Source organism: Calidris pugnax, unplaced genomic scaffold (genome assembly GCF_001431845.1).
Source record: "Calidris pugnax isolate Ruff unplaced genomic scaffold, ASM143184v1 scaffold56, whole genome shotgun sequence".
NCBI classification, from domain to species: Eukaryota; Metazoa; Chordata; class Aves; order Charadriiformes; family Scolopacidae; genus Calidris; species Calidris pugnax.
In genome coordinates, this window is record NW_015090839.1 from 17,963,595 (window position 1) to 17,990,301 (window position 26,707).

The 26,707-nt window shown below is 38.8% G+C and overlaps 1 protein-coding gene across 5 annotated transcripts in view; it reads left to right on the forward strand.

Annotated features, from left to right (window-relative positions):
* SIPA1L1 (signal-induced proliferation-associated 1 like 1) overlaps positions 1-26,707 on the forward strand; it is a 195,297-nt gene that overhangs the window by 134,898 nt on the left and 33,692 nt on the right. For all 5 annotated transcript variants that reach the window (XM_014941799.1, XM_014941804.1, XM_014941800.1 and 2 more), the window contains 6 exons: positions 411-585; positions 7,803-7,906; positions 9,558-9,715; positions 13,523-14,099; positions 15,198-15,472; positions 18,820-19,098. In XM_014941799.1, the coding sequence (XP_014797285.1) occupies positions 411-585; positions 7,803-7,906; positions 9,558-9,715; positions 13,523-14,099; positions 15,198-15,472; positions 18,820-19,098 (1,568 nt within the window). The remainder of the gene's footprint in view (positions 1-410; positions 586-7,802; positions 7,907-9,557; positions 9,716-13,522; positions 14,100-15,197; positions 15,473-18,819; positions 19,099-26,707) is intronic.

Here is a 26,707-nt window from a genome sequence, read left to right on the forward strand (position 1 = left end):
TCCTTCTGCGTGGAAGGTTTAGTACAGGATAGTAACCATGGTACCAGCCTAAGAGTGAGTCTTGAGTTCCTGACGTTTCTCAGCCAACAGTTGCCACGTGGCTCAATGCAAGACGTTCACCGTTTGCCTGCTGCTCTGTTGTCCTCCTGAAAATAAGGAACATTAATGTTTGTTTCACTTCAGAAAGCATTTTGACATCTTTGGATTAAATATGCCATTGTCGAGACAATTACGCTGTAAAGCAAGGAGAATATTTGGAGCTGGACTAATATTTGAAATTAGACTGATAATTAGGTGGTTTTTTTGCTTTGTAAATTATGGGTCTAATAAAAGCTCTGAAGTGAATTCAATAAATAAGTTGCTCTGTCACTTGGTATACATATAACATTTTCATGTTTTTCCCTTTGCAGTTAAGTTACCAGCTTAAGGTGGGTATCATGTACTGCAAAGCTGGGCAAAGCACGGAAGAAGAAATGTATAATAATGAATCAGCAGGTCCAGCCTTTGAAGAGTTTCTTCAGCTCTTGGGAGAACGGGTTCGACTCAAGGGATTCGAAAAGTATCGGGCTCAGCTGGATACAAAGAGTAAGGCTTTTTAGTTTGTTTTTGGTTTTTTTTTTCCCCTAAGTGAAAAAAATACATCATATGGTTGCTCACTGACTTTTTGTAGAGAGTTCTTAAAAATCACCTCTTTGCTATAGGAAGACAGTTACTTAATATTAGAAGTGAAAGCAGAGCAAGTATGTAATTGGACTCATATCTATATGGTCTTTCAACCCTGATAATTACTGGATTTTTGTACTGATTTGGTATGAAATTATCACCAAAGCTGCAACAAGAAACCAGTAACTATGGAACCATTATCAGCACTGAAATCCACCACGAGTGTGCTGTCTAAAGAGAGTAATCAATACAGTTGCTATGCCATATTTCTTTTTAATGATATGCTAATAGACTGCCTCAAAAAAGTTTTGAGAACCCTTCTATGTAACCACCTTGACAAGTTGATCTCTTGCTTTTCTGCTGTGTCTGTTGCATGTAGTTTTTCTTCTAACCACTTTTGTCTTAATCCTATCAAATGTATTCCTCCCTCTGTGATTTTTCTTTTGAGTTATGGAAATTAAACTGGTTTTGGCGGTTATAAGCTTTAACAGTAAAACATTGCAACAAAAATGCAGTGGAAAGATGATCCTGGGTGGCGCTGTCTATAAAAGAAATTCCCTACTTTTGGACTGAAGCCTGTGAAATACCTGTTTACCAGTTAGTGCATGCTATATTCAATTTGTAAATCTATTTTAAAATACTCAGAGGAGAATTTTGGCCTCTCTTCCTTTTCTTTGAGTATTGGAACTAACCAGTTCCTATGGAAATCTTTTGTTATTTTTGCCCACTTGCAGCAAAGGAAATTAAATAAGGAGTTGGTTCGTGAAAGCTGAAAAGCATTCATCAACTTCAGTGCAGCAGAAACTGTGCTCTTGTCATAAGTCTCCTGTCACAAGTACTTGCTGTACTTCAGTGCTTCCCCATTCTACCTTGTGTCCTTGAATCTTACAAGGATCACATTGCCATCTCCTCAGGCTGTCTTGATCAGCCTAATTGTCACTCCTCAGAGGGTCATAAAACTTCCTGTGGTTTTAAATCTAACTTAATACTTATTTCACACACATTTACCATTGAACCAGCTTTCTTTCAGTTGCAATTCTTACATCCTCTCTGTTGTATTTACTCCCATGAGTGCGTTTACACACAGCAGTTGTCTCCTCTATGCTTTTGTGATGTTACCCTTAATAAGCCAAGTCTCTCTTATTGGTATGTGAGGCATGGATTTCTCTGCTTCCCTCCTGCCCTGCAGCATTACCTGGGAACATTCCTATGCACTTGTCCAAGTTTGAATTTAGTCTCCTTAATTTAGTGGCTAGGATTGTATACATGATTCCAGATGAAATCCAGGCTCTTTCTTGATGTAGCATTTCCTTGCCTTTACTGAAATTATACGAATTGTGTGGCTGGGTTTTCCTTTTCTGCAGCTCCAAAGCCTTATCAGTTATAAAAATAAACTAGGTCAAAAATCAAATGTGTGTGGAAAATAGAGAAAATATTTGTTATATCATAGCTTCTGGGTTTATATTGTGACCCCCTTGTTACTTTCAGTAGTTAAAGTAAAAGCCTCTGTTCCATTTCTCCTGGTTTAGATATTTCAGACATCTGAGAAAAATCCCTTTTTTGGTGTCAGTCCACACACAGTGGTTCCTAGCACATGCAAATGCTGGATGATTAAGAGTTGACTCATCTGCTCAGATATACCCATGAAAGCTGTGACTGTGTCTTAAGCTCATTTGAAATTTTCTTCTAAACAGCAGAATTTTCCAGTAATGTTCAAGTTCCTTCTTATTGCTTCTGACTTAGGGAAGGAACTTTGTCAGCTTTTGATTTTATGTACTGTCAATGTAGCACCTGTTGAATGGACACATATATAAACTTTTAATTGCCTTAATCTCTCCTGCTTTTAAGTTGTCTTTTAGTAATGAAGGTTTTCTACTCCGTGTTGAGAGCTGACATGCCTTTTTCACATTGCCCAGTAGATCTACCAGCTCCAAACTGTATTTTAAAGTACAAAAATTGAGAGGCTTTACATGAACACTTCACTGTGATCAGAAAGGAAGGGGGATGCTCTGAGGGGAAACTGCTGCTTTCAGGAAGGGCTTCTTACATTTCCTTTCAGTCAGGGTTTACAGTCTCACAGGCACGGGACCTCATCAGCTGGAACTCCTTAGCAGCTCCTAAATTGTCTGAAATGTTTTGGGTTCTGTTGCCTGCAGGCTCACTGAGGAAATACACACCTACTACCCAAACCAGCATAGGTGAGTTCTTAACGAGCTCATGCAGCAAACCTGAACAATGGCAACACACTTTTGTAATTTACCTCGATGGGGCTATGTTTTCCTTTCCACCAGTACACAAAGCACAGACTGGGAGTGGTGGAAGAGAATGTGCTGTTTTGGGGGCACAACACTAAGCTCTTTGAATAGCTACATTTGGAAACCCTTATGACGTATTCTGCATAGGAAATAGCAAAAAAAAAAATTAAAAAAAAAAAAAGCCACCTTGTGGTAGGCAAAATGCTGAAGACCAGAGACATCTGCAAGAGCTCCATCTCGGGTTTGGGGAATTCATGAACAGCAGAACCCAGACAGGCAATACATCCTTGCTAGCTAGTGATCAATCAGTCTGTTCTGCCTTGGCCCTGACACAGAAAACCCTGCAAAGGAGGGGGTTGTAGTTTTTATCCATGCCTTAGGTTCATCAAGTTTTGTTGAAAGAGCTGGGTCTACAGGTGGGAAGCAGCCTCTCCCTTTCCCAGCTCTGTGCTCTTCTGTTGCTAGAGGTCCCTGTCATGAAAAAGTTCTTGTGGTCTCACAGCTCAGGAAATTTTCCTGCATAAAAATTCTGTTTAATGTCAGCACAGTTGATTGCAAAGATGCTCTTAAAAACAAATGTCTGTTCATTAACTTGGAAGAAAGGTCAGAGCTGTGTAGGCTGCTTTGCTGGTTCCTGTACCTTTGCAATACTTCGCAACCCGTGAAAAGCAGGTGCTTGATGTAACACACAAGGAAAGATTTTCCCAGCGTGGAGGAAAGCTGATTTGTATATGTACTCTGGGAATTTTCACAGGATGTTTTTCATTTATGCAAAGTTAGAAAAGTAAAGTTGCTCTAGCAAAAGGCAGTTTCAGAACAGTTGTTTTTCTTAGAAAGTTTTCGAATTAGGGGCTTAATTGGTAAGTATCCGTAACAGAGCCAATTTTTAAAGGGAGGATTCTCATACATCCTATTAACTGAAAGCCCATTTAAGTATATTGGATCCTTCAAGGGCTTTAGCTTTGGATCTTTGCCAGTGCCACTGTGGAAAAGAGCTGCTACTTTTAAAGTTTGTTTGTATATTTCTAGAATTACCAGAGGGGAAGCAGTCTATCTCCTGGCAGCCTGCAGACTTTGGATAGGAAATAGAGCTTGAAAATGTCATCTATCCCACGGTTGCTAGGAAGTTTATGGGCATCACTTTAAAGTAATAAACATCACAGTAATCTTTCAAATTATAACTTCAGTCATTTTACTTTATTTTCTAGCTGTAACACATCCTTTATTTCCCTCCCCCTCACTTAGTCTTATTTCTCAATATTTTAAATTGGTAAATGGGATCAGCTGGATAATGCCTAGTAACCTGGTGTGTGTGTCCAGCAGCGTGGTTGGTGCAGGAAATGAAGGAGATTGATGAATGTGAGTTGTAGGAGTTTATGAATTACCTATTTGATGAGATTATAAACTTAGCTAATAATGATAGGTTTCTGTATTAGATGCATGACATTTGGTTAAGACGTGAAGAATATAAAAACAGCACAGAAGATATTATATAGAATAAAAATCTAGGGAATGAATGGACTTCAAATTGACATTTCATTTAGGGGTTGTCAATAAACCCCAGTATTTTTAATTATATAATCCAGATCTTCTTAACTTGTACTATTTAACATCTTTTCAGCCACATGGAAGCATAGAGTTACTGTTGGGTCTTAGACACTCTTGGGGAGACCAGTAGCCAGAGAAGGTCAGAGGTTCCTTGGTTGCTTAAGAAGCAGAAATAAAGGATTCTGCCCTTGGAAACAGTGTCTAAAAAAAAAAGCTTGGGTATTAGAGAAGTTGAACATGAGTGCTTGGGGTAATCTTTGTGTATAATAGAAAGGAGAGCAGCTTTGGCAGGTGCTGAATTTGGGCCACCAACTCAAGAGAAACTAGAAATAAGGCAGCCTTTTTAACAGCAAAGGTAAATGGGAACAGCATGAAGCAGTGAAACGTCTTCTTGTGCTTTTAAAGGTGAGCACTGCTGCAGTTTGTAGCAATGGCTGTTCCTTCTCTTGCATCATCAGTATCATCTATTTTATCATTTATTTATTCTTGTTTGGAACACCGAGTTAAATTTTTCTACTCATGCTGTTTTTTATTCAGTTTCCTAGCGCAGAGGTTTAAAAGCTGCTGTAGAAGCAGGGTGACACCAAAGTCCTGTGGCTTCAGTGAGGTCAGTTTATCAGCAGTACGCTGTGGGTGTCCATCACAGTTGTCAGCGCTGTTGGTGTTGGAAAGAAAACACTTAAATAGGAATCTGTTAAGACAGTCCTTGTGAAGATAGCTGAGAAACATTGCAAGGCCAGATGAATAAGGTGGATTTTTAAAGGTGAATAATGATAGAAGAGGACCAGAAGAGTCCTCAGCTAAGTAACTAAGTCCAGTAATGGGACAAGACTGAGAAGGCAGCATCAATAGGTGCACCGTAAGCCGATGGCAGGAGGGGATGTCTTCAGCATAAAAAGGTGCTAATGAATTTGTAGATCCCTCAGGCCTTTGTTAAATACAAGGAAATCAAAGTAGATTGTGATGCTGGCCTACAGTTCTGACCTTGAAATTATGGATACTATTTCAGGTGGCAGTATTGGATTTTACTGCAATGGCAATGATTTGATTTAAAGCAAACCCCCCTGTATTTATTGTGTTGTACTTCAGAAAAAGTATTCTGGACTTGTAAGAACAAAGAAATCTGAATTGGTGAGAAAGAGACACAGTCTGTAATGGGTACAGACTTCTGCTTGTCATTGAATTTGAATAACAGGTATTTAAGCTGTGAAGTACTTAGAAATAGTTGGAATCACTAAATGTGTTCATTTGTATTGTGCCTTTATTAGTTAGTTTGCAGAACTGCAGTGCTGTTCCCTTTTCTGCCTGAAATGAAGTCCATCCAGGAAAGCTGAAAGTTTGGCTTAAATGGATGAGTGTTGTTCTAGCATATTATTTATCAGAATTGCTTTATTATTTCCCCCCCAAACCCCTTTGGGCCCCTTCCCCTCTTTTGGGGCCTTCCCTTCTCTGTCTTCTTACCCACTTCCCTTTCTTTTTGCACCCACTCCTCCTTTCCAGTTCTTCATAATATTTTCTATGCTCTATTTATGAAAGATGATGTACAAATTAGCATATTTCGTTAGACCCAAAAAAAGCCACTAAGGAGTTATGTTGATGCTTAGGTGACTTTCAGGTGCATCTGCCTCCTTCAGCATAATGATCAGGCAGACAGCAGAGTGCAGGATGAAATGATTCCCTTTCAGCTGTCGCGCTGTTGGAATTAGCGTTAGAAGGCAAATATTTAGCAGTTAGCTAGTTTTTCTTAATGGCAATGTTGAGTGCTGGAAAAGAGAGCCCAATCTTCTTGAAACAGTAACTGACTTTTTTTTTTTATTATTACAAGATTCTAGGAATTTTGTTTTTGTTACTCCCATTCTATTTTATGTAGATTATTTGGAAAGGCAAAATCTGTATTCAGCTGTAATGTAGGAAACTTTCCATTTCATTTTATGGATGATGTTTTGGTTTTTCATTTACAGCAAAGCTACCTCTATTTAATTACTCTGAATTTGACAGGAAATGAAAACTTCTTGTCAAAGCTAATACCCAAAATCTGGGTAAATAAACTGTGTATTTATGTTACTGTAAATGCCTCATGAATCTCTGAGCTATTATCTCCTTAGTAACATGTTCTCTCTGCTAATAAAAAATGCCAAGGTGTAGTATTTAACAGCTTTTTAAAATACGTTGCTATAAATAGCTGGATTATATAATATAGTAGCATGTTTATATAACTTCAAATAACCAGGATGCTTTTTTCCATATATAAATCTAGGGTTTTTAAAATTCTGTTTGAAACTGGGCTTTTTGCACTGTGGACAGCAGTTATATTTAATAGAATATATTAGCTATTTCAGCTTTAATGTGTTACTACTTAAATTAATGGAACATTTTTCAGGGTCTCTTTTTTTTTTTGAGAGAGAGAGAAAGAAAAAGTAAAACCAGAAGTTCCCAGTTTGTCTGTAATCAAGTGTTGTCTTCATCCAACACTTCGTAAACTTTAATAATATCCCCTCTTCTTTTTTTCTTTCTAAACTTCATAATCCTAGTTTTTATCATTTTCTCTCCACATGGAAGTCTCTCCATCCGCGTATAATTATTTTTGTGGCCTGTTTCTGGATCCCTTCTCTCTCTTCTATAACTTTTAAAATAGGGTGGCCAGAACCCAAAACAGGTGAGAGTACCTTTGATTAATATACCAGCATCATAATGTCATTGTTGTGGGCTTTTTCCATCATCAGCTGTAAGCATGCTAGCATCCTGTTTGGGTTTTTGACTGCGCCTATCCATAAAGCATCTGTTCTAGTGAAGGTTTTATCTGACCTCATTACAGTTAATTTAGAGTCCTGGTATTTATGTTTAAAAGAACCTATTCTGTTCTTTCTTAAATTGTGGGTTGTGTGTCCGTTGATGTTTCATTATGCATGGTGTTCATTCGCAGTGTCTGCCTACCCTCCTTTCTGAAGTCCTTTTCACACTCCTTACAGTTCAGTTTCGTTCTGATTAGCCTGAGATACTGGGTGGTGTCTGAAAATTACTTCAGACTTGATTACCACTTTTCATGCTTAAATAGGCTTCAGGGTTTTCTGGTATAAATTCCCTCTTCCTACCAAGTTCGTCATTGGGAAAAGTACACAAAATTATACGTGCCATCTGTATGTGTCATGTGCTTTGGCAGGTGAATGAGCTCTGGGTAAGTTTTTACTTGCTGACGTTTCAGCTAGGATCAAGGATGAGGAGGAGTTCTTGTCTTGCCTGATGATTTTATTTGGTAATAATGAAACTTTGTTTTGAAACTATTTTTTTTTTTCAATAATGCTTTTATTTTCTCTTTTTTTTTTTCTTTAACTGAAGCTGATTCAACGGGTACTCACTCTCTATACACAACATACAAGGACTATGAAATCATGTTCCATGTTTCTACTATGTTGCCATATACTCCAAACAACAAGCAACAGGTAAGATGGACCGTGCCTGCTTAGAATTAATTTTTCCTCTATCTTAAAAGTAGCTGAACGATTGAAAGTTTAGGATAACTCTTATTTGTTAATAACAAAGAAAACACTTTAAAAAGCAGAAGTATCAAAAGTGAACCTAGCCATCTCCACATCAGGAAGATGAGCAAATAATATCATTGTAGGTACGTCATAGGTAGATTTTTCTAGATAGGAGTGTCTTTTATTTAATTTTCCATTATTTACTGAAACTTTGATGTGAATACTATGCAATACGTCAGGAAGATGAGTAAATAATATCATTGTAGGTATGTCATAGGTAGATTTTTCTAGATAGTGTCTTCTGTTTAATTGTGCATTATTTGCTGAAACTTTGATGTGAATACTATGCAATACTGTCAGTAGTACCTCTGTGTTACCTAAGTAGGAGTTCATGTCTTATGTCAACAGGACCATAGTGTATTTCACGTGGTTTTCAACCTTCTGCAGCAAAGTGCATTGCTCTTTAAGGCTGGCATTCAGCACCCTGTAGTATGCACAGGATCGGAGGTGATGCGGGGGTGGCCCAGCACACTGCACAGCACACTACAAAAGACATGAGACAAAATCCTCTTCTTCTTGTGCGTGTTAAATTTTTTTATTATACTGAAGAGCTGTGTAGGCTAACGTGCTTTGTTAGTGTGAAGTACGTGGGCCATCTGGTTATATATGATGAGTATGCATTTTACTCTAGAAACGGATGTTATTTTATGTTTTTGTAAATAAAATAGACATTTCCTTTAAGAATAAAATATAACTCAGCATTAGTTTTAGTTTACTTTTGTTCGCAAAAGTTTACCTTTCTTGTTTATTGTAGTTTTTGTAAATAAAATAGACGTTTCCTTTAAGAATAAAAGATAAGTCAGCATTGGTTTTAGTTTACTTTTGTTTGCAAAAGTTTACCTTTCTTGTTTATTGTAGTCTTGGCTTTACTGAAAGAAGCCTATCAGGAAATTGTTACAGCATTTCCTAAGGACACTGACAACTATTTTCAACTTGAACCAGAACCTACTTCTGGCTTGTGAAACAGTGTGAAGCAGAGAATGTGTTCCAGCTTCCGTGTGTCACTGATTACTCTGATAACTAGCGGATTGTCTTGTTGGTTTTCCTCTCTGTTTAGCTTAAAATTTTCCCTAACATTATCTTCCTGTATGTTACATGTAGAAATTAAATTGTTTAAAAAAAGAAAATGCCTATGCCTGAAATTTATTAGACAAATAACTAACATTCTGGTACTTGTCATATAAATCCACAACTGTTTCAGTTTTCAGCTTGAAAATAAAAAAAAAAAAAAAACAATAGTAATTTATAATCATAGAATCATAGAATTGCCCAGGCCGGAAGGGACCTCCAAGGGTCATCCAGTCCGACCTCCTCGCAGTCAGCAGGGACACCCCCAACTAGACCAGGTTGCCCAGGGCCTTGTGGAGCCTCTCCTTGAATATCTCCAGGGATGGGGCCTCAACCACCTCCCTGGGCAACCTGTTCCAGTGCTCCACTACCCTCATAGTAAAGAACCCCCTCCTAATCTCCAATCTGAGAATAATGAGAAATAAATCATTGAAAATTGTGGAAAGACTGTGTTTTAACCTATGAATCTCTTTTTCTGTTAAAGCTGCTGAGAAAACGGCATATTGGAAATGATATTGTGACAATAGTTTTCCAGGAGCCTGGAGCACAACCGTTCAGCCCAAAGAACATTCGGTCCCACTTCCAGCACGTGTTTGTCATTGTCAGAGTGCACGGGCCCTGCACCGACAGCGTTTGTTACAGGTACCGTGGCTGGTGGCACTGAGAACATGCCGTTTGAGTGCAAAGGGAGGTGTCGTTCCTCTTTGAAATTCTCAGTAGGGAAAAACAATGAAAGATGAGAGTCAAGAAGATTTGGGGTCCTGTAAATCCAGAACACTGGATTTACAGTAAATAGGCACATACAAATATGTAAAATAAACAGACCCAGTGAGGAATATAATGCTGTCAGTATGTGTGTACACACACTTGGGTATTAACGTTTAGAATTAAGTATTTGGGAATGGTTTTAAAATTCCATTCTCATTTCTTTTCTATTCTCTTCATTAAGAGTCTGGTAGAAGAATATTTCTCTTTTAATTCTTAATAATTCACATTTTGTTTGCATCTGAGCTTATGTTCAGTTTTTGAAATTCAGACAGTGAAAAAGTATGACTGACCTTTCAGAAAGAAGCTAAGCTATTTGAACTATTTTGTCTGAAATATCTACATTTTATATATCATTTCAATCCAACAAAGAAATTCCAGAGTGTTCTGCAACAACAAAAAATAATCTTACTGTAATCTTAAAGTCAGTGATTAAAATAGAAAGTGGCAATTGATAGTAACTATAATAAAGACCTGCAAGATGAAATTCCTATTTAGCATTTTTTAACCAAATTGAAAGCGTATAGAAATAAAGTTTTTGAGTTACATTTCTTTTTATGAGCAGTAAAACTTTTTACTTTGTTAAATGCTGAACTCGTACTGTATTGTTATTTTGAAATGTTGACTGATAATCAACAAACTTTTCTAAAGCTTCTTTATTTAAAATATGAAGTGTCAGAGTAATGGATTTAGAGTATTTCTCGTGAAAGTGAGGTAGCCTTAGAATTTACTTGTCTTTACTGAAATGCAAATGTTGACATAAGTGTTTCATTCAGTAAGGGCTTATTTAGAGAAGGAGCTAAGACTTCACGGTCTGAGATGGTGTATTCATGTTTTGCAAGTAATAAAGAAAGGTTTAAATGCTTTTCTCTCACTGTAAGTTTTTGGTGAAGCTCACACGGCACTTCTGGAACTCCTGCTGAACTTTGTACCTGTATTAAACACTCCTGGAGCAGACATGTTCATGTTGATACTCATTTTAGGGCAGCTTATTAACAAATTCCACTGCTACATAATTTATGTAGACATAGCTTGTTCTTAAACTTTTAGACATATGTTTCAGCTCTTATTCTGTACAGAAACTGATTTTGAAGTAAAGGGAAAGTAGGAAATACATCCACAAGGGCTACAGATGCATTTTCCATTTGAATGGGGTATTACAAACACAGAGAAAGATCTGCTTTCGGTTATTATTTTTCAATAATATGACTGCATATTTTCCATTTCTTCCTTTTAAAAGGCATGGGGAAGATTTATACTTGTTATACTGTAATAAATTTAAATATCTGGGGTTTCTATTTCAGACCTTGAGACTACTGAATTGCTTTCATTTTTCAAGTCTTCACAACTGCTTCACAGCTTCATGGGCTGCCCAGGGAAGTGGTTGAGGCACCATCCCCGGAGGTTTTCAAAAGATGGGTTGACATAGTGCTTAGAGACATAGTTTAGTGATGTGGTGGCAGGGGAAGTTGTATGGTTTTCTTTTGTTTTTTTTGTCAGAGTTAGGTTGATGGTTGGACTAGATGATCTTAAAGGTCCATTCCCACCTAGACAATTCTATGATTCTGTGATTCTAACTACAAGGGCTGGAACATTACTGGTTCCTATTAGTGAATAAAATTTCAGAATTTCATCTTTAGTGATGCGACAGGCTTAAACTTTAAGGGAAAGGGTGAGCAGGTAGGAAAAGAATTTGTGAATGTCTGGGTTCATTTTGATGCAAAATGACCACCAGAGCATTATATGTTCTGTATACTGTCTTTAAGATTAAAATCCTTTCTTTTTTTTATCTTCTCAGTGCAAACACTTGATTTAATGTTATAGAATTCCATTATGAAAAGTTTTTCTAGGAAACTTTTCAAAGTAAGTTTGACCTCTTTTTCACTGAATTATTTGGAACGGTTTCATAGATTCATAATTCTAGACAAAACAGGAAGCCATACAGCATAAAATTGTACTGGAATTTATATTAAAAACTACATAAAAGGAATAAAATCAAGCACTGTCTTGGTCAGTGATTCTCCCTCCCAACTAAGATAAACAGTATTTCAAGAGCTTGGCTGCATTGCTCACTTTTTAAAACTTCTCTGGCATATGTTAAAGATAAAATTCTTGTGCCTGTGATTCATGATTTTGAAAACCAAATCAAACAAGACATCACTGGTAGTTTTTCGTTACATCCAGTAATTGTGTTTAACACTTAGGTTTCTGTCTCTTATCAACAGACACTTTAGGACCACTGAAGATGATCAGATGGTTGCATCATGAGCACCCCCTGTTGTAGACTTTTTTGATACATTTGAAGCTATTATAAGTGTCGCTGACATTTTTCAATATCAGTTCTGAGAAAATATAATCAGAAAAACCAAAAACAACAAAACCAAAACAAACAAATAGAACACCCCACCACCCAAACACAGAAAACAGGGTTAAAGATTGGGTGACTTAATTTTTTATTTTTGGTATTTCTGTGTCGTACGCATGTGTCCCAAAAAAATTAAAAGGTTTGCTAGTATTTCTGCAATCTCAGTTACCAGTTTTTGGGGGGGGCATTTATCTGATTGTGTTTAAGGATTCAGATAAGTTAGAACAAAGTGTGAAAATAATACCCACCAGTCTTCCAAATGGAATACCACATACGTGTCCAGTGTGTTCAAGTTCATCACCCTGCTTTTCTTTATGAAACTCCATTACTGTGATATTTTGACCAAAATTGGTTAAAGCTTTTTCGGATTCAGTTATAGATATGTAGTAAATCATATTCAAACTTTTGGGGCATTTCTTGTCATAAAATTGTTGAAGTACAGGGGTCAGTATCTGCTTCAGACAGATTGGTAAGGGAATGATACTAGACTGGAATGGCGAATCTTCAGTGATGCCAAACGTCTCTCATCCGCTCTGTATCCGAAGAGAATTGGGCAGGGAGAACAGCAAACCTTCTCGGCATTGCCCAAGGCAATCTTTTTGTCAGTCCATCACTTTGTACAGAAAGCAAAAGGAAGAGTTGAAAAAGGAAGCATCTATCAATAATTTATGTTTCCAAACTTCGAAGAAATTTCTTATTTTGAGTATTTTTGGAGTCTGCTTCTATCACTAGCAATGCAATATCAGCTAGTGCAGTTCTCAATCCAGAAATTTAAAATATAATTAGTAATGTGATATAAATATGCATTCAGTCACTGGAAGATGATTCTCATGGTGAAACTGATCTTGTGAGATGACTTTATCGTCTTAATGTGTCCATTTTATCTGTATTTCTAGTATTGATGTTACACTTCACATTGCTTTCAGGTGAGCCTTTCAGCTTTAGGTAGCTAAATTATAAGCTGGCTGTTGTAATAGTGTGTGTTAGAAATTTTCTGTTTATAGTAAAAGCAAACAAAGTTCAGAACTACCATACATGAGTGATTAGTTTATTAAAAGAGCATGATTTTGCATGTGAAGCTCTCATTAAGCTGTGATACTGAGGATGACTCAAAACTACCCAGATGCAAAAATAAGTGGCCTTCTGTTTATATGCGAAGGGGGACATAATCTCCACAGTGGCAAGATTAAAATATAAATATAGGCACATTGCTGAGAAAAGGAGAGAGAAATTGAGTGCTTAAGGAAAAAAGGAAATGTATTTTCTGTATTGAAAAACTGTTTGCATACAGTGAAATACTGTGCTTTTTTTTTTTTTAGTGTTGCTGTGACAAGATCCAGAGACGTACCATCCTTTGGACCACCTATTCCAAAAGGTGTCACGTTTCCGAAATCAAATGTGTTCAGGGACTTCTTACTAGCCAAAGTCATTAATGCAGAGAACGCTGCTCATAAATCAGAAAAGTTTCGTGCGATGGCCACCAGGACCCGTCAAGAGTACTTGAAAGACTTGGCAGAGAAGAATGTCACCAACACACCTATTGACCCTTCTGGCAAGTTCCCCTTCATCTCGCTTGCTTCAAAGAAGAAAGAAAAGTCCAAGCCTTATCCAGGAGCAGAGATCTATAGTTCTGGTGCTATTGTATGGAGCGTCCATGCAAAAGACTACAGCAAGGGTATGGAAATAGACTGTCTCCTTGGCATCTCTAATGAGTTTGTAGTCCTCATTGAACAGGACACGAAAAGCGTGGTGTTCAATTGCTCCTGTCGAGATGTGATAGGGTGGACTTCAACGGACACTAATATCAAAATATTCTATGAGAGAGGTGAATGTGTTTCTTTGGAGAGCTTCATCAGCAACATTGATGATATCAAAGAGATCGTCAAAAGGCTGGAGGTTAGAATGTGTTCTCTTGTTTGGTTCCCCTTCTTTGCTTTCTCCTCTCGCCCCACCGCTGAGTAAGGCTTCAATTTAATGTTTGGGATCCCTAAATCTGTTCTAATTGTTTATAATGAAATCTAGAACTACTTTCCTGCTTTTTATTTCTCAAAATCCAGTATTGCTTTCACTTTTATCAAATATTGGCCAACCTCAGCTGGTTATGTGTGTGTCAAAAATGTCTGAATACATATTAAAAAAAAAAAAGGGCCTTCAGATACATAAATGGCTCCCACACAATAAATACAGAAGTGTCGCCTTATTTCTTTTCCTTGTTTTCCTTTCCTCTCTCTGTTTTATAGGCTTGTTGTATCTTGTTTCAAATGAAGCCATAATATCTTTGAGACTGACTTATTATGTTGCCAGCAGGGTGCAGTCCCAATCCCTATTGCAACCCTCAGATAGTCTCTGAATGCATGTGATAAACTAAAAATGCAGTGAATCATGGTATCTGTCTATAAAACATCTGTCCGTGCTCATTTTTTATCCAATTAAGTTATGAAAGAATGTGTTATATTTCAGTGTCTTTTCCGTAATTTCACAACTGTGGTTGTATAAAGACCAGGAAAAGAGGAAAGCCAGGCCCTATGAAGTTGCTCTTGATGGTATTCACACTCATAGTACATAGAAGAGTTGGCATAGACCAACTATGGTATGGCTATGTGCTTGGTAGCTGCGTGCCACCATGTTCGGACTGAAAGTAATCTTACAGCTTACTGAAACAGCTACAGATGTGGAATGGTTGGTTGGTTACACAAGGATCTCTACTTTATCTCTTGCGCATCAGTAACGCCATGTGCTTTCCTGTTGTGTGCTGCCATGTAGCTCCTAAAATTCCTGTGGTTTCAGTAAAAATTTCAAGGCAAAACTTGGGTAATCCGACTCTACTGAAAACACTGGTTGGAGTGACAAGACCCGTTTCAGCTGATCATGTTCCTTGATCATGTCCCACCATTGTCTTGGGAGTTGGTTGACTGTACAAAAACGGAACCCTTAAACCTCTATTAGCACTGAAGTTCTCTCCGCGCATTAAATTGTCTCCATTTGAATTTGCAGCTTGTGACGAAGGGCTGTGAAACGGTGGAGATGACTCTGCGTAGGAATGGCCTGGGTCAGCTTGGCTTCCACGTCAACTACGAAGGCATCGTGGCCGATGTTGAGCCCTACGGCTACGCGTGGCAGGCGGGGCTGCGGCAGGGCAGCCGGCTGGTGGAGATCTGCAAGGTGGCTGTGGCCACCCTGAGCCACGAGCAGATGATTGATCTGCTGAGAACATCAGTAACCGTGAAGGTCGTCATCGTCCCTCCGTACGAGGACTGCACGCCGCGCAGGTATTGTGTGATAGCCACCTTTGGTCTGAAATGATGTCGTGATTTGTAGGGTTAGGGGGGAAAGAAACAGCCCAGAGTAAGTGTTAACCTCCACAAACCGTGGCGTAGTTATAACACAGTCTCCCGTAGCGGAAGGTGAAATAGGAGGACAGGGAAAAGTTGGCCATATTCAGACTCCAGGCCCCGCAAAATATTCATTGAATACCAAAGTTTATTAAAATGTATGAAGAACCTCATGTGTCCTTTAAATTCCAAGGAGTTTAACATGGAAATCAAACACCTTTTTGTTGACAGTTACGTGTTTATGATGCATCAAAGTTAATTGTACATTTCACTCCCTGCTTTCCCATTTGTTGGTAGTTTGCAATGTCTGGGGATGTAATTCTTGAAAGCTATGAATACACTAATGTTCTCTACTTTCACAAATAAGCAAGGCTGTAAATGATGAGAGTTTATCAAAGGTACGGATCTGGTCAGAGAAATTGCTGCAAATTGTAATTCTTTTTTACTCAGTAGTAGATTTTGCTGCATCTCTCTGGCTTCTCATCCGTGTTAAGCCTGAGGCTTGTGTCAACTCTGTTATTGATTTTAGAGCTTTAAAATGTTGCTTGATCAGAAACAGGCAGTAATATGTGCTTTTTTTTCTAAATTGGACATTAAGTCCCTCTGGTTTTCCTGAACTCACACTAAAGCTTTTCATAATTTTTACTGCTCTCATCTGAACTCTCTGCAGTTGTCTGTAGCATTCAGCCACATCACTAAATCTGATTCCCAAATTCCTGACATCCCGTATTAGTATCTTGCAAATGCTATATGATTAAAATGGAATGATCTTTAATAGACTAAATTTGCCTGCAGGCAAGCTCAAGGTTTATGCTAGATTTGCCAAGAAGAAGCAAGTAGAGTTATCAAAGTTCAGTGTGTTCCTTGCAGTGAGAGACTGAGAGCAGTTTGCTTTGCTGTTTTCTAATCAGGAACTGTCTTTGTAAGGGTACACGCTAAATCTTTGTATACTTAAGGCTGGAGCTGAACTTAATTGCATATTTATTGCATTGATCTGTAATTGTGTCTCCAAGCAAAGACCTTGTACTTGCATAAAAGACGAATCCATGTTTGTTTTTACTGTGAGCCGTATTAACTCCTTTTGCAACTGATAGCAAAACAGGAGCAGGGAGAAAAGGAGTTTCATTTGTCCTTTAGTTGTCAATGGAAAATTGAATACATGTCAGGGATTAAAATGAGCAGTGGCATAAGGTCACCCATGAGGTATTTGGAAAGCTTTTGTACAGTATTTAGCAGCCCAAGCAAATGGAAAGTTCAGCTGCAATCATAGCAAAAGGATTAGAGCAGAAAAATCTGTGTGGAAAGCACAGATCCTATTATTCCTGAACTAAATTAAGTACAGCCAAAAGCAGGCTTAGCTCTAGGCTGTCCAAACTCATAGCAGGAAGACAAATTACTGTACTTTTTGAAATGTTGTACTCGGCATCAGTGGGTTTTGTTGTTGTCTTGTAGCGAGCAAATGTTCATGGTGGGTTATTGCCTAGTTACAAAATTTCATAAAGCGACTCTTTATCCTGCTTGCTGTATCCAAAATCATTAAGGTTTAGGAACTGTGTCTGGCGTTTGTAGCTATCCTACGTATATTACTAGAGACTTGACTTAAATCTTTGCGCAAAGTAATTTCTCTTTTGGCAATCGGTTTTCCAAAATTGGAGTCCTTTCGTTGTGTCCTCTGGAGGTCATTTAGCATTTCAGTGACTTCTACAGACCGTAACTAAAATGAAGATCAGTTCTGCTTGGTGTGGTACGATCGTATGAGAAGCAGTCCCCGTCCTAATAAATTGGTTGGCATGAGGCTGGAGGAAGAGCAGGGGTGCAGTTAGATAAGATGACTTGCCAACAGGCACATGTACAAGGTCAGTGGCAGATACAAAAATATATCCAAATACCCTGATTCACGATCTAATGCACTACACAGAGGCATTAGTGTATCTCTACTAAAAGACAGTCATTAAAACATTGCCAGTGAACTCATTTAGTGGACTGATTGCTCACCCTGAAGCTAAGGACACAGCAGCAAGAAGAAATTGTGTATTCTTGCTTCTTAAACTGTAACTATGTCTGCAGAAATAAAGAGAAAGCCAAACTACTGAAGTATGTACTAGTTAGCGAAAGAACAGCAGACACACAAAATAGGAAAAGAAAACCAAGGATATCAAGATTTTAGTTAGGTGTGAGTGGGCTTTGGAAACAAATGTCCTGCTCATCCCCACTTGCCACGGAGTGGTTCACATCACGGGAGCCCTGGGAGCACACAGACATTTAATTTCAGATGAAGGTGGACTACAGGTGCCTCAGCAGCACACCTCGTGCCTTCCAACTGCTGATTTCATCTGCAGGGCAAGGCTAGAGGGTAGAGCAAAGCAACACCCCAAAACGTGTGTATTGTGGACAGCAAGAGGACAGTGCCCACTTTCCCTTTGCCTGCTCCTATTTGACTGCACCACCTGCTAACGGCAGCAGAGCAGGAGAGCAACTCACCTGTTTTCTTTGTGGCTGGGAAGAGGTACTGATATTTCTCAGCACTAACGGTGTAATCACTTAGAGGAAGAGCTAGAAGTAGAAAATTTTGCACTGATCGTTTATTTTTCCTTCCCATTAGATAATAATGTGTATAAATAAACAAAGTAATCACAATAAAAAATCCACTGAGGTAGAGTTCCATACATCTGTTAAAAGAAATACAAAATTATCCTCACCAAAGCTGAAGGTCACATCTACTCTCCAAATCTCTCCTTTTTAAATGTATGCAGAAGTTTGCCCTGCATCTCACGTGGACTGCATTAGCTTATGTCCTATTTTACTCCAATTTTTATGCTGTTCTGTTCCTTTATGTCCTCAGGAAGCAGAGGGCATCTTTTGGGCTTGGCATCTACAATTTTTAACAAGCATTTTGTTTTCATAATGTGCAAATTTGTCAGCTGAGGTACTCCAAAGCCAAAGATGTTTGAAATTTAAGTGTAATGTATTATTTGATGGAAATCTTGTCTTTTCATGGGTATCTGTGCATCAGAAAGATTTATCTCAAAAAGAACAAACATTTGGGGTCTCATTTCTGGGTGCAGGCAAGTTCTAAAACCCATGACTTGAATTAGGAAGGGAAGATACCCAGTAATCAGATGAATACTATCAAAACTTGTTAAATATGTGTTTCTAAAAAGCAAAATGTTACATTTACTGTTGCATAGAATTGATTCAGCTTCTCTCTTCAGATTTCTATCCTTGTGAACAGGATATATTTATTTTATTTTTTACAGCAGCATGTTAAATTCCTTCATTTCCAGGAGTTCTTCGGAAAACTACCGTATGCCAGTGATGGAATACAAAGTGAATGAAGGAATGTCATATGAATTCAAATTTCCCTTCAGAAATAATAACAAATGGCAGCGAAATGCAGGCAAAGGCCAGGGACCTCATGTGGCTCAGGTACCATCCCAGATACAAAGCCCAGTCACGTCCAGGATTGGCTCTGGGAAAGGAGAAGGGAAGATGCCACCCCCAGAACGAGCAGCCAACATCCCGCGAAGCATCTCTAGCGACGGGCGCCCGCTGGAGAGCCGGAGGTACGTGTCCTCTTCATAAATGGCTTCTCATTGCTGCTCAGAGTCTCGTCTGGAAAAAAGCACAATAGATTTCTCTTAGTGTCTGGAGACTGCTTTTAATCTTGGTTTTTAATTAGTCAAAAGTCAACATATATATGAGCAAAACTTTAGCCAAAAGGAAATACCTTTCCTGGCGTGATTAACCACAAAATGAAGCATTATGGGATTGTTAGGCTGTGTTTCCCTTTGTTGGATGGTATTCCAACACTGCTGTATTGTTGTTAAAGTTTTAAATGAGTTCCAATCGAAGTTTTAGATCTAAGTGTTGCTGAACTTCTGGAGTTTGAAGTAGTAAATCAAAATTTTAGCTTGCTTATAGGCTTGTGCAATTGCCTAAAGCTCCCAAGGCAGAAATAGCATCGAACACTGTGTTTAGCAAGAGAATTCTTGTTAAACAGCAAGAAAGCACAGAAAGAAAATTTATCTGATTTGGGAGTTTTTGAACCTTTTAGGCTAGAGAAGAGATTGTTTAAAGTTTGCATTTCTCCAGGGTGCTTTGGGTTTTTTGTTGTTCTTTTTTAAACAAGAAAGCGATTATTATTAAGATAAAGGTGTCAGGCACATCCTGTCACAGTGTTTTCATTCTTTCATGGAAAAAGATGTATTTGATAGAATTCAAATGAACTGCTATTGTTTTGATTATCTATACAAATCTGTCACTGTCTCTGCATTTACAAAGAGATCTGTTGAGGGAAACAAGCTCGTAGCTTGTATTTCTTATTTTGAACAATTCCTTAAAAACAAAACTGTAGACAGATTCTAATCGTGCTTTACGTTGCTGAAAAATATAAAGCAGTGGAAATCAGATGCATATTGTAGAAAATTTAAAGAGAATTCTAATGAATTAACTTAATGCATTTTTTTACATCTTGAAGAACTGGGGATAAAAAAAATAATGTTCAAAGATGGTACAGCCAAGACCAAGATGAAATTGAAACTTCTGCATAGGACACTTTGTTAAGAAATTATAATAGTTGTTAAAGACTTCATTTTCTTTATTTATTTGATACTATCATTGGAAACCACCATACTCCTGCACTCAAACCGATCAGAGTGCTGCCCCCCAGTTGTAGCTTTATGTGAGTTCAGTAGATCTGTGCTTACAGGTCCCATCAGTGTGAACTGCAAAAGAAAATTTGCAACACTGAAAGCACTAGTAATTTCACAGACAACCTGATAAAATTGTCTGTGAAAAAGGTTGCAGAAACCAGTGAGATACTGGACTTTAGTGGTATATTTGGATCAACATAAAAATTCTGTGGCTTCAGGCCATCCCTGCCTGTTAGAGGTGAGGGCAGGCAGATGCTGAATTTGAAGAGATAGGAGTTCGGGTGTTGGGTTTTTTGCTTTCTCCAGTGGTGTAGAATCTCACTCTGTAATTAGGGAAGGCATAGTAATACCTGGGCAAGTTTTAAGGCAGTGGCAGAAGATCAGATTCAGTTGAGTTGCTGATTTTTTCAGACACTTCCATCTCTTCATGTTATTAACCAAAGAGCTTTGTCTGGAGTCTTGAGTTGGCCGTTCCACAACTCGCACGGAGGAGACTGGGCCTTTGGCTGCACTGGGAGATGGGGTGTTACTAACTGTGTGTTTCTTCTGCATAAAATCCTGTGCAGCCAACATCGCACACCTAAAGCATCTAAGATTTATCCAGTCTCTGAATGCTTCTAGAGGGGAGTTGGGGCCTGACAAATGTTTGCAAAGTGAAAATTACATTTCCATATACTTAGGGTTTGTTTTCAAAAAGTGAAACTTTGATTTCCCATTTTCTTTCATTTTCAAGGCACATAGCTGGGGTTCTTCTCCTCTAGACATTCTTTTAGGTATTTTTATTGTTATTATTCAAAAAGAGTTCTATTGGGTCTTTTAATTCTTAAAAGTATATTATCAAAGTAGCTTTTAAGTTTGGCTGGGAATTTTTTTGGATGCCTGAAAAGGGTCTTCTCTCTTATCTGTCTGGTCTGCTAAACATGTTATTCTTGGCTGGATCAAGTTTAAATATAACAGCAGCTGCACCAGGTTAACGTGTTTCCAGTTAAAGTGAAGAAAAATACATTTTTATCATTTTAAAGGAATACTGGAGGGGAAAAAAAAAAGGCAATAAGCTCACTCCAAGACTTATTTTGTCTCTTCTCTGCATGAAAAAAGAAAGCTTTGCTTTCGGGGAAGTTAAGATACTTCTATTCTTATTGTGTAAAACCTCTAAAATCAACAAAGGTGAGATTCTCATAGCTCTTTTAACTGCTGCCTCATTTGATTTTTATACCAGTAACTTTCATACTTTCCATGGTGTAAAAACCAGCTCTGAGGAGGTGCTAGGATCTGTGTGTTTCTGGTGCAGGTGGCAGTGATGGAGCTCTGCTGGCCTTTGCTCCCAACTGTTTCTTCTGTGCTCAGCTCTCTGCTGGCTGGAGAAATGGAGAACCAAGGGTCACCTCCTAATAGGGGTACCAGGATCTGTACTGGTGGTACCTGCGATCCAAAAAGGGCCCTTTAATTAATTAGATTATAAAAATGGCCCCATCGTATACAAAATGGTCTGTCTGTGCAGTATTTATGTTCTATACAGAATTTTAAGGGATTTTAGAAAAACAGCAGCTGTAATTATGGCTCATTAGCAAAGCAGTACAGATATCCTGGATTTCCTTACTACCATTAGAGCTTCACTTTCAAAAAGAAGGTACTATCTAAATGTCAGTGGGGCTGGAAACTTACCTGTGAAGATCAGCATCACTAAGTCATTTCAGTACTGAAGTATAGCTGTAACCTCAATTTTAATCTCTGGCTGTGGTTCTCGGTATCACTGCCTGTCACTTGTGCTTCTGTGGTGCTGAGCTGCAGTTGGGATTTGCTGATGTTTGATTGATCTTAATACTTAGTTGTGTTGAGACTGGAGCTGGCGTTTATCCCTCTCTGCTCTTGCATTTTGACTGCATGTTCTTCATCTATGGAGCCAGGCGCAGTGACAGGGATGGCACATCTTGTCTGAGCAATCTATAGTTTGTGGTCTATGTTTTAAGGGACGTGGCAGCTGAGAAACCCATAGTAAATTGATCCATGTGTCTCGGAGTTCCGAATCTGAGGTGATTTTTGGAAGTAGTGCTGGTAGCAGTTGCCCAGGACCACAGAAGGCCTGTGCCGTCGTTAGCTGTAGCTCCAGCGGGTGGGATTTCAAAGAATGAAATAGAGGAATTATAACATTTTTGACGTGCCAAACCTGACGTGGTACTAATTTTAATGGTAAGATATCAGTGTTAAATCCATGGCTTATATTAAGTATTTAGAAAAAAATGGGTGTTTTGAGGCATTTGATTTAAGCAAAACCAGCACAACAGACAAGACCAGAGTGTCCCTTTTTGAGTACAAAGTGGTCTCGGAGTACAGGTGTAACCCTTTTGGCATTACCTACGAGTGATATTTGACTGATGATCACTTTAGCCAGAGTCTCTAAAAATGCATACTGAGTGAAACCCGTTTAATTTTTGGCCCAGCTGGTATTTTCACTTTAGTCCATTTAGCAATGTTAAAAATAGATAAAAGCTGCATTACCGGTCCTGAGAACAGGAGGATTTTGCTTCACATACGTGAAAACCCCTTGCTTCCCTGTGGAGCCTGGTGGTGTAGGTGGGAGAGGAGTGTTCTTGACCGACCCTGGTTCTGAGAAGGCAGACAGATGCCCTGTCCCTCACCAGCGGAGCCTTTAAATGTGCCATTATTGGTTTGTCCTCATGTAGCCACCTCGGCAGTTCATACTGCAGTTCTCCCTGTTCCTCATACTGTCCTTGAATGGATTAGTGATTGATGTGCATATTTGTAGGCAGGAAAAATAACCCAAACCATCTTAAAATGAATCTCTAATGTTACTGCAACATTAAAGACTGAAAAATCTAATAATGTAAATGCAATAAATCCCAAGTTATGGCTCATTTCACAACATTAATTGGCTCACACGGGACCCTATATAGCCTATAACCCAGAATAAATATCAGTGTGATACATAAACCACATATATGTGAAGTATGTCAGAGCTAATGTTATTGGAGAAGATGTAATTTTAGAGCTTAACATTATTTTTCCCCCCTCCCAATTTTCAGGTTTTATTTTGTACACTTGGTTTCCAGACTTTAAGAAAGAAATGCGCAGGGAAAGGAGATGAGATAGTTAGACAATAATCTCTTCTTAATTAACTTACCTTAAACTGGAACCAGTCTTAACTTGATTGAACAAACGTTTGAGAAGTGTGAAGAGCAGCGAGCAAAGCTGGACTCGGGCGCTTCCGTGAGCAGTTCAGTGCTGTCCTGGGGGGAAGCTCAAGGCTCTATCTAGCTAGAAAATTTCTGAGCACAGTCAATATTTTAAACCAAATGGAAAACTGAATTATGGCATAACAGTAGTCAAGTACTCACAGTAAAATTCCACCATAAAGTATTAGAACAATATTCATTAAGACTGGTTTTAAATTGTATTGAGGACTTTGGAGCACAGTCTTGCCCTAAAACTTCTTACTCCTTTGAACGATGCCTGCGTGCAGTCAGTGACAGGAACTGTGCCATTAGTAGTTTATAGGTTAATTCCTGCAGAGGTAGATTTTAGTTTAAACTGTTCCCATCTTATATAAAAATCCTGATCTGCTGCTGCCTGGCTTCAATCAGTGACGTTCTTCCTAATGCAAACAAGCAGGTGTCTGTGCTCATCTGGCCACCATGGTGCGAGCGCTGTGGCACACGCATTGCCTGCCTCACACAACAAGAGCATTTCTTGTTCTGAAGTTTTTATAACACTCATCCAATTAAAACATGTACTAACATGAGATTATATATTATGCATTTCCTGCTGGCACCAGGACCTAGAGCTGGATGTAGCCGTGGAAAATTAAAGGTTTGTTGGTACACCTGGGCTGTATGGCCAAGCTCTTGTGTTCCAAAAACATCTGAGTAGAGCCACGTTGTGTCTTGCCAAGAGTTGACCTCTCTTGTTTGGCAATGGCCACCAGCAGGGACCAGGGAAAGCATCAGAAATGCTTACAGGTATAAAGACAGACTCCTTACCCGGTGGGACAGTCCCCTGGCTGGCTGCTGCTTGAGATGGCCTGGGCCAGATGCACCTGTGCTGCTGTGTTCAACAGCTGTGGGTGGTAGAGCTTCATCCAGGTGCCTCCTAACTGGTCTCTTGATAGCTCCAGGTCTCCTAATTGTTCTTGTGTCATGAGGGATAATGAATAATCATTTTTTGCTTGATCCAATAAAATTCATGTTTGGATGGATTGAAACAGACACAGTAAAATTCTCTATAATCTGTGAAGCCACGTAGCCTGTTCAGCGTTTCTTCATACGGCCACCATTTTGTACCTCTGGTTGTCCCATTGCCTGCCTCTATATCTCTTCTTGTAATAATACATATTTTCTGAAATGTGATGATCAAATGGAAGAAAAATACTTGAGAAGGTGTGCAGTGTGGTGTGAGAAGGTACACTATGGCAGCATAACTGCCTTTTGTGTTTCCTTCGCTATCCCCTTCCCCAAAATTGCCGATGTTCTTTTTTTCCTTTTTGAATGGTTTGGTTTCCTTTTTAACATGAGAGCATTGAGTCAGTGTTTTCAAAGAGCTGTCACATCTTGCAGTATTATTAGGACTGCAAAAATCAAACACGTGGAAGGTAAGCATGCCAGAATTAAGAATTGCTGTGCAATTTTATTCATAACTCTAGTGTAACTGTATTTTCTGATACTTCCTTTGATTAAATTATGAGAATTTCTTTTAACAGAGTACATCTGCCTCATTGAGTTCACACAGTGGATGCAGCTCATTAAAAAAGAGCTATTTAATATTTTATTTTCCTCTTTATTACTCCATCCCTTATTTACTGGATGCCATTCAAATCCTGCTGTAAAGATGCAATTATTAATTCCCCTCTAAGCTTTACAGTGGCACCCATTACTATAGTTTCTGAATGCTTCATGGGTATTAATTAAACTTAATTTTCAAAACTCTTCTGTGAGAAGAGATGTCTTTGGCCCTCTTCAGATTAAGAACAAAGGTGGGGAGAGAAATTAAGTTCTAATCATTTGCTGTGTCTTATTTTGGGCATCTCACATTTGGAAGTGTGCCCAGCATTGTTAATATTTTATATATTCAAATTACAGCTTCGGTTGACTTCAGCTGCTTTGGTAAGTTTTCAGCTCAGAAGCAGATTGGGCCTTGGAATCAAATAAGACCTTTGAGAAACTTGCAATTAGTGACAATGAATGAAAAATTTTCTTTAACAAATATGCCAGTGGTTATATTGAAGTGCTGCAAAACCAAGAATTCGGTTTGCCAAGTCAGCACTGAAATGCCGTGACCCATCAGGCCATCCTTCCTCTCCTCATGGCTTGTGCCCCCTTGGAGAGGTTGTAGCGCAGATAAAAGTGCCCGGGGCAGAGGTCCTAAGGCAGGAGGCACCTGTGTGTGATCACACAACTAAAGACCAGGCCACAGGCACACAGTGTGCTAGAATGACATTTCTCTTCTGATGTGTATATTATATAACACTCATCCAATTAAAACATGTACTAACATGAGATTATATATTATGCATTTCCTGCTGGCACCAGGACCTAGAGCTGGATGTAGCCGTGGAAAATTAAAGGTTTGTTGGTACACCTGGGCTGTATGGCCAAGCTCTTGTGTTCCAAAAACATCTGAGTAGAGCCACGTTGTGTCTTGCCAAGAGTTGACCTCTCTTGTTTGGCAGTGGCCACCAGCAGGGACCAGGGAAAGCATCAGAAATGCTTACAGGTATAAAGACAGACTCCTTACCCGGTGGGACAGTCCCCTGGCTGGCTGCTGCTTGAGATGGCCTGGGCCAGATGCACCTGTGCTGCTGTGTTCAACAGCTGTGGGTGGTAGAGCTTCATCCAGGTGCCTCCTAACTGGTCTCTTGATAGCTCCAGGTCTCCTAATTGTTCTTGTGTCATGAGGGATAATGAATAATCATTTTTTGCTTGATCCAATAAAATTCATGTTTGGATGGATTGAAACAGACACAGTAAAATTCTCTATAATCTGTGAAGCCACGTAGCCTGTTCAGCGTTTCTTCATACGGCCACCATTTTGTACCTCTGGTTGTCCCATTGCCTGCCTCTATATCTCTTCTTGTAATAATACATATTTTCTGAAATGTGATGATCAAATGGAAGAAAAATACTTGAGAAGGTGTGCAGTGTGGTGTGAGAAGGTACACTATGGCAGCATAACTGCCTTTTGTGTTTCCTTCGCTATCCCCTTCCCCAAAATTGCCGATGTTCTTTTTTTCCTTTTTGAATGGTTTGGTTTCCTTTTTAACATGAGAGCATTGAGTCAGTGTTTTCAAAGAGCTGTCACATCTTGCAGTATTATTAGGACTGCAAAAATCAAACACGTGGAAGGTAAGCATGCCAGAATTAAGAATTGCTGTGCAATTTTATTCATAACTCTAGTGTAACTGTATTTTCTGATACTTCCTTTGATTAAATTATGAGAATTTCTTTTAACAGAGTACATCTGCCTCATTGAGTTCACACAGTGGATGCAGCTCATTAAAAAAGAGCTA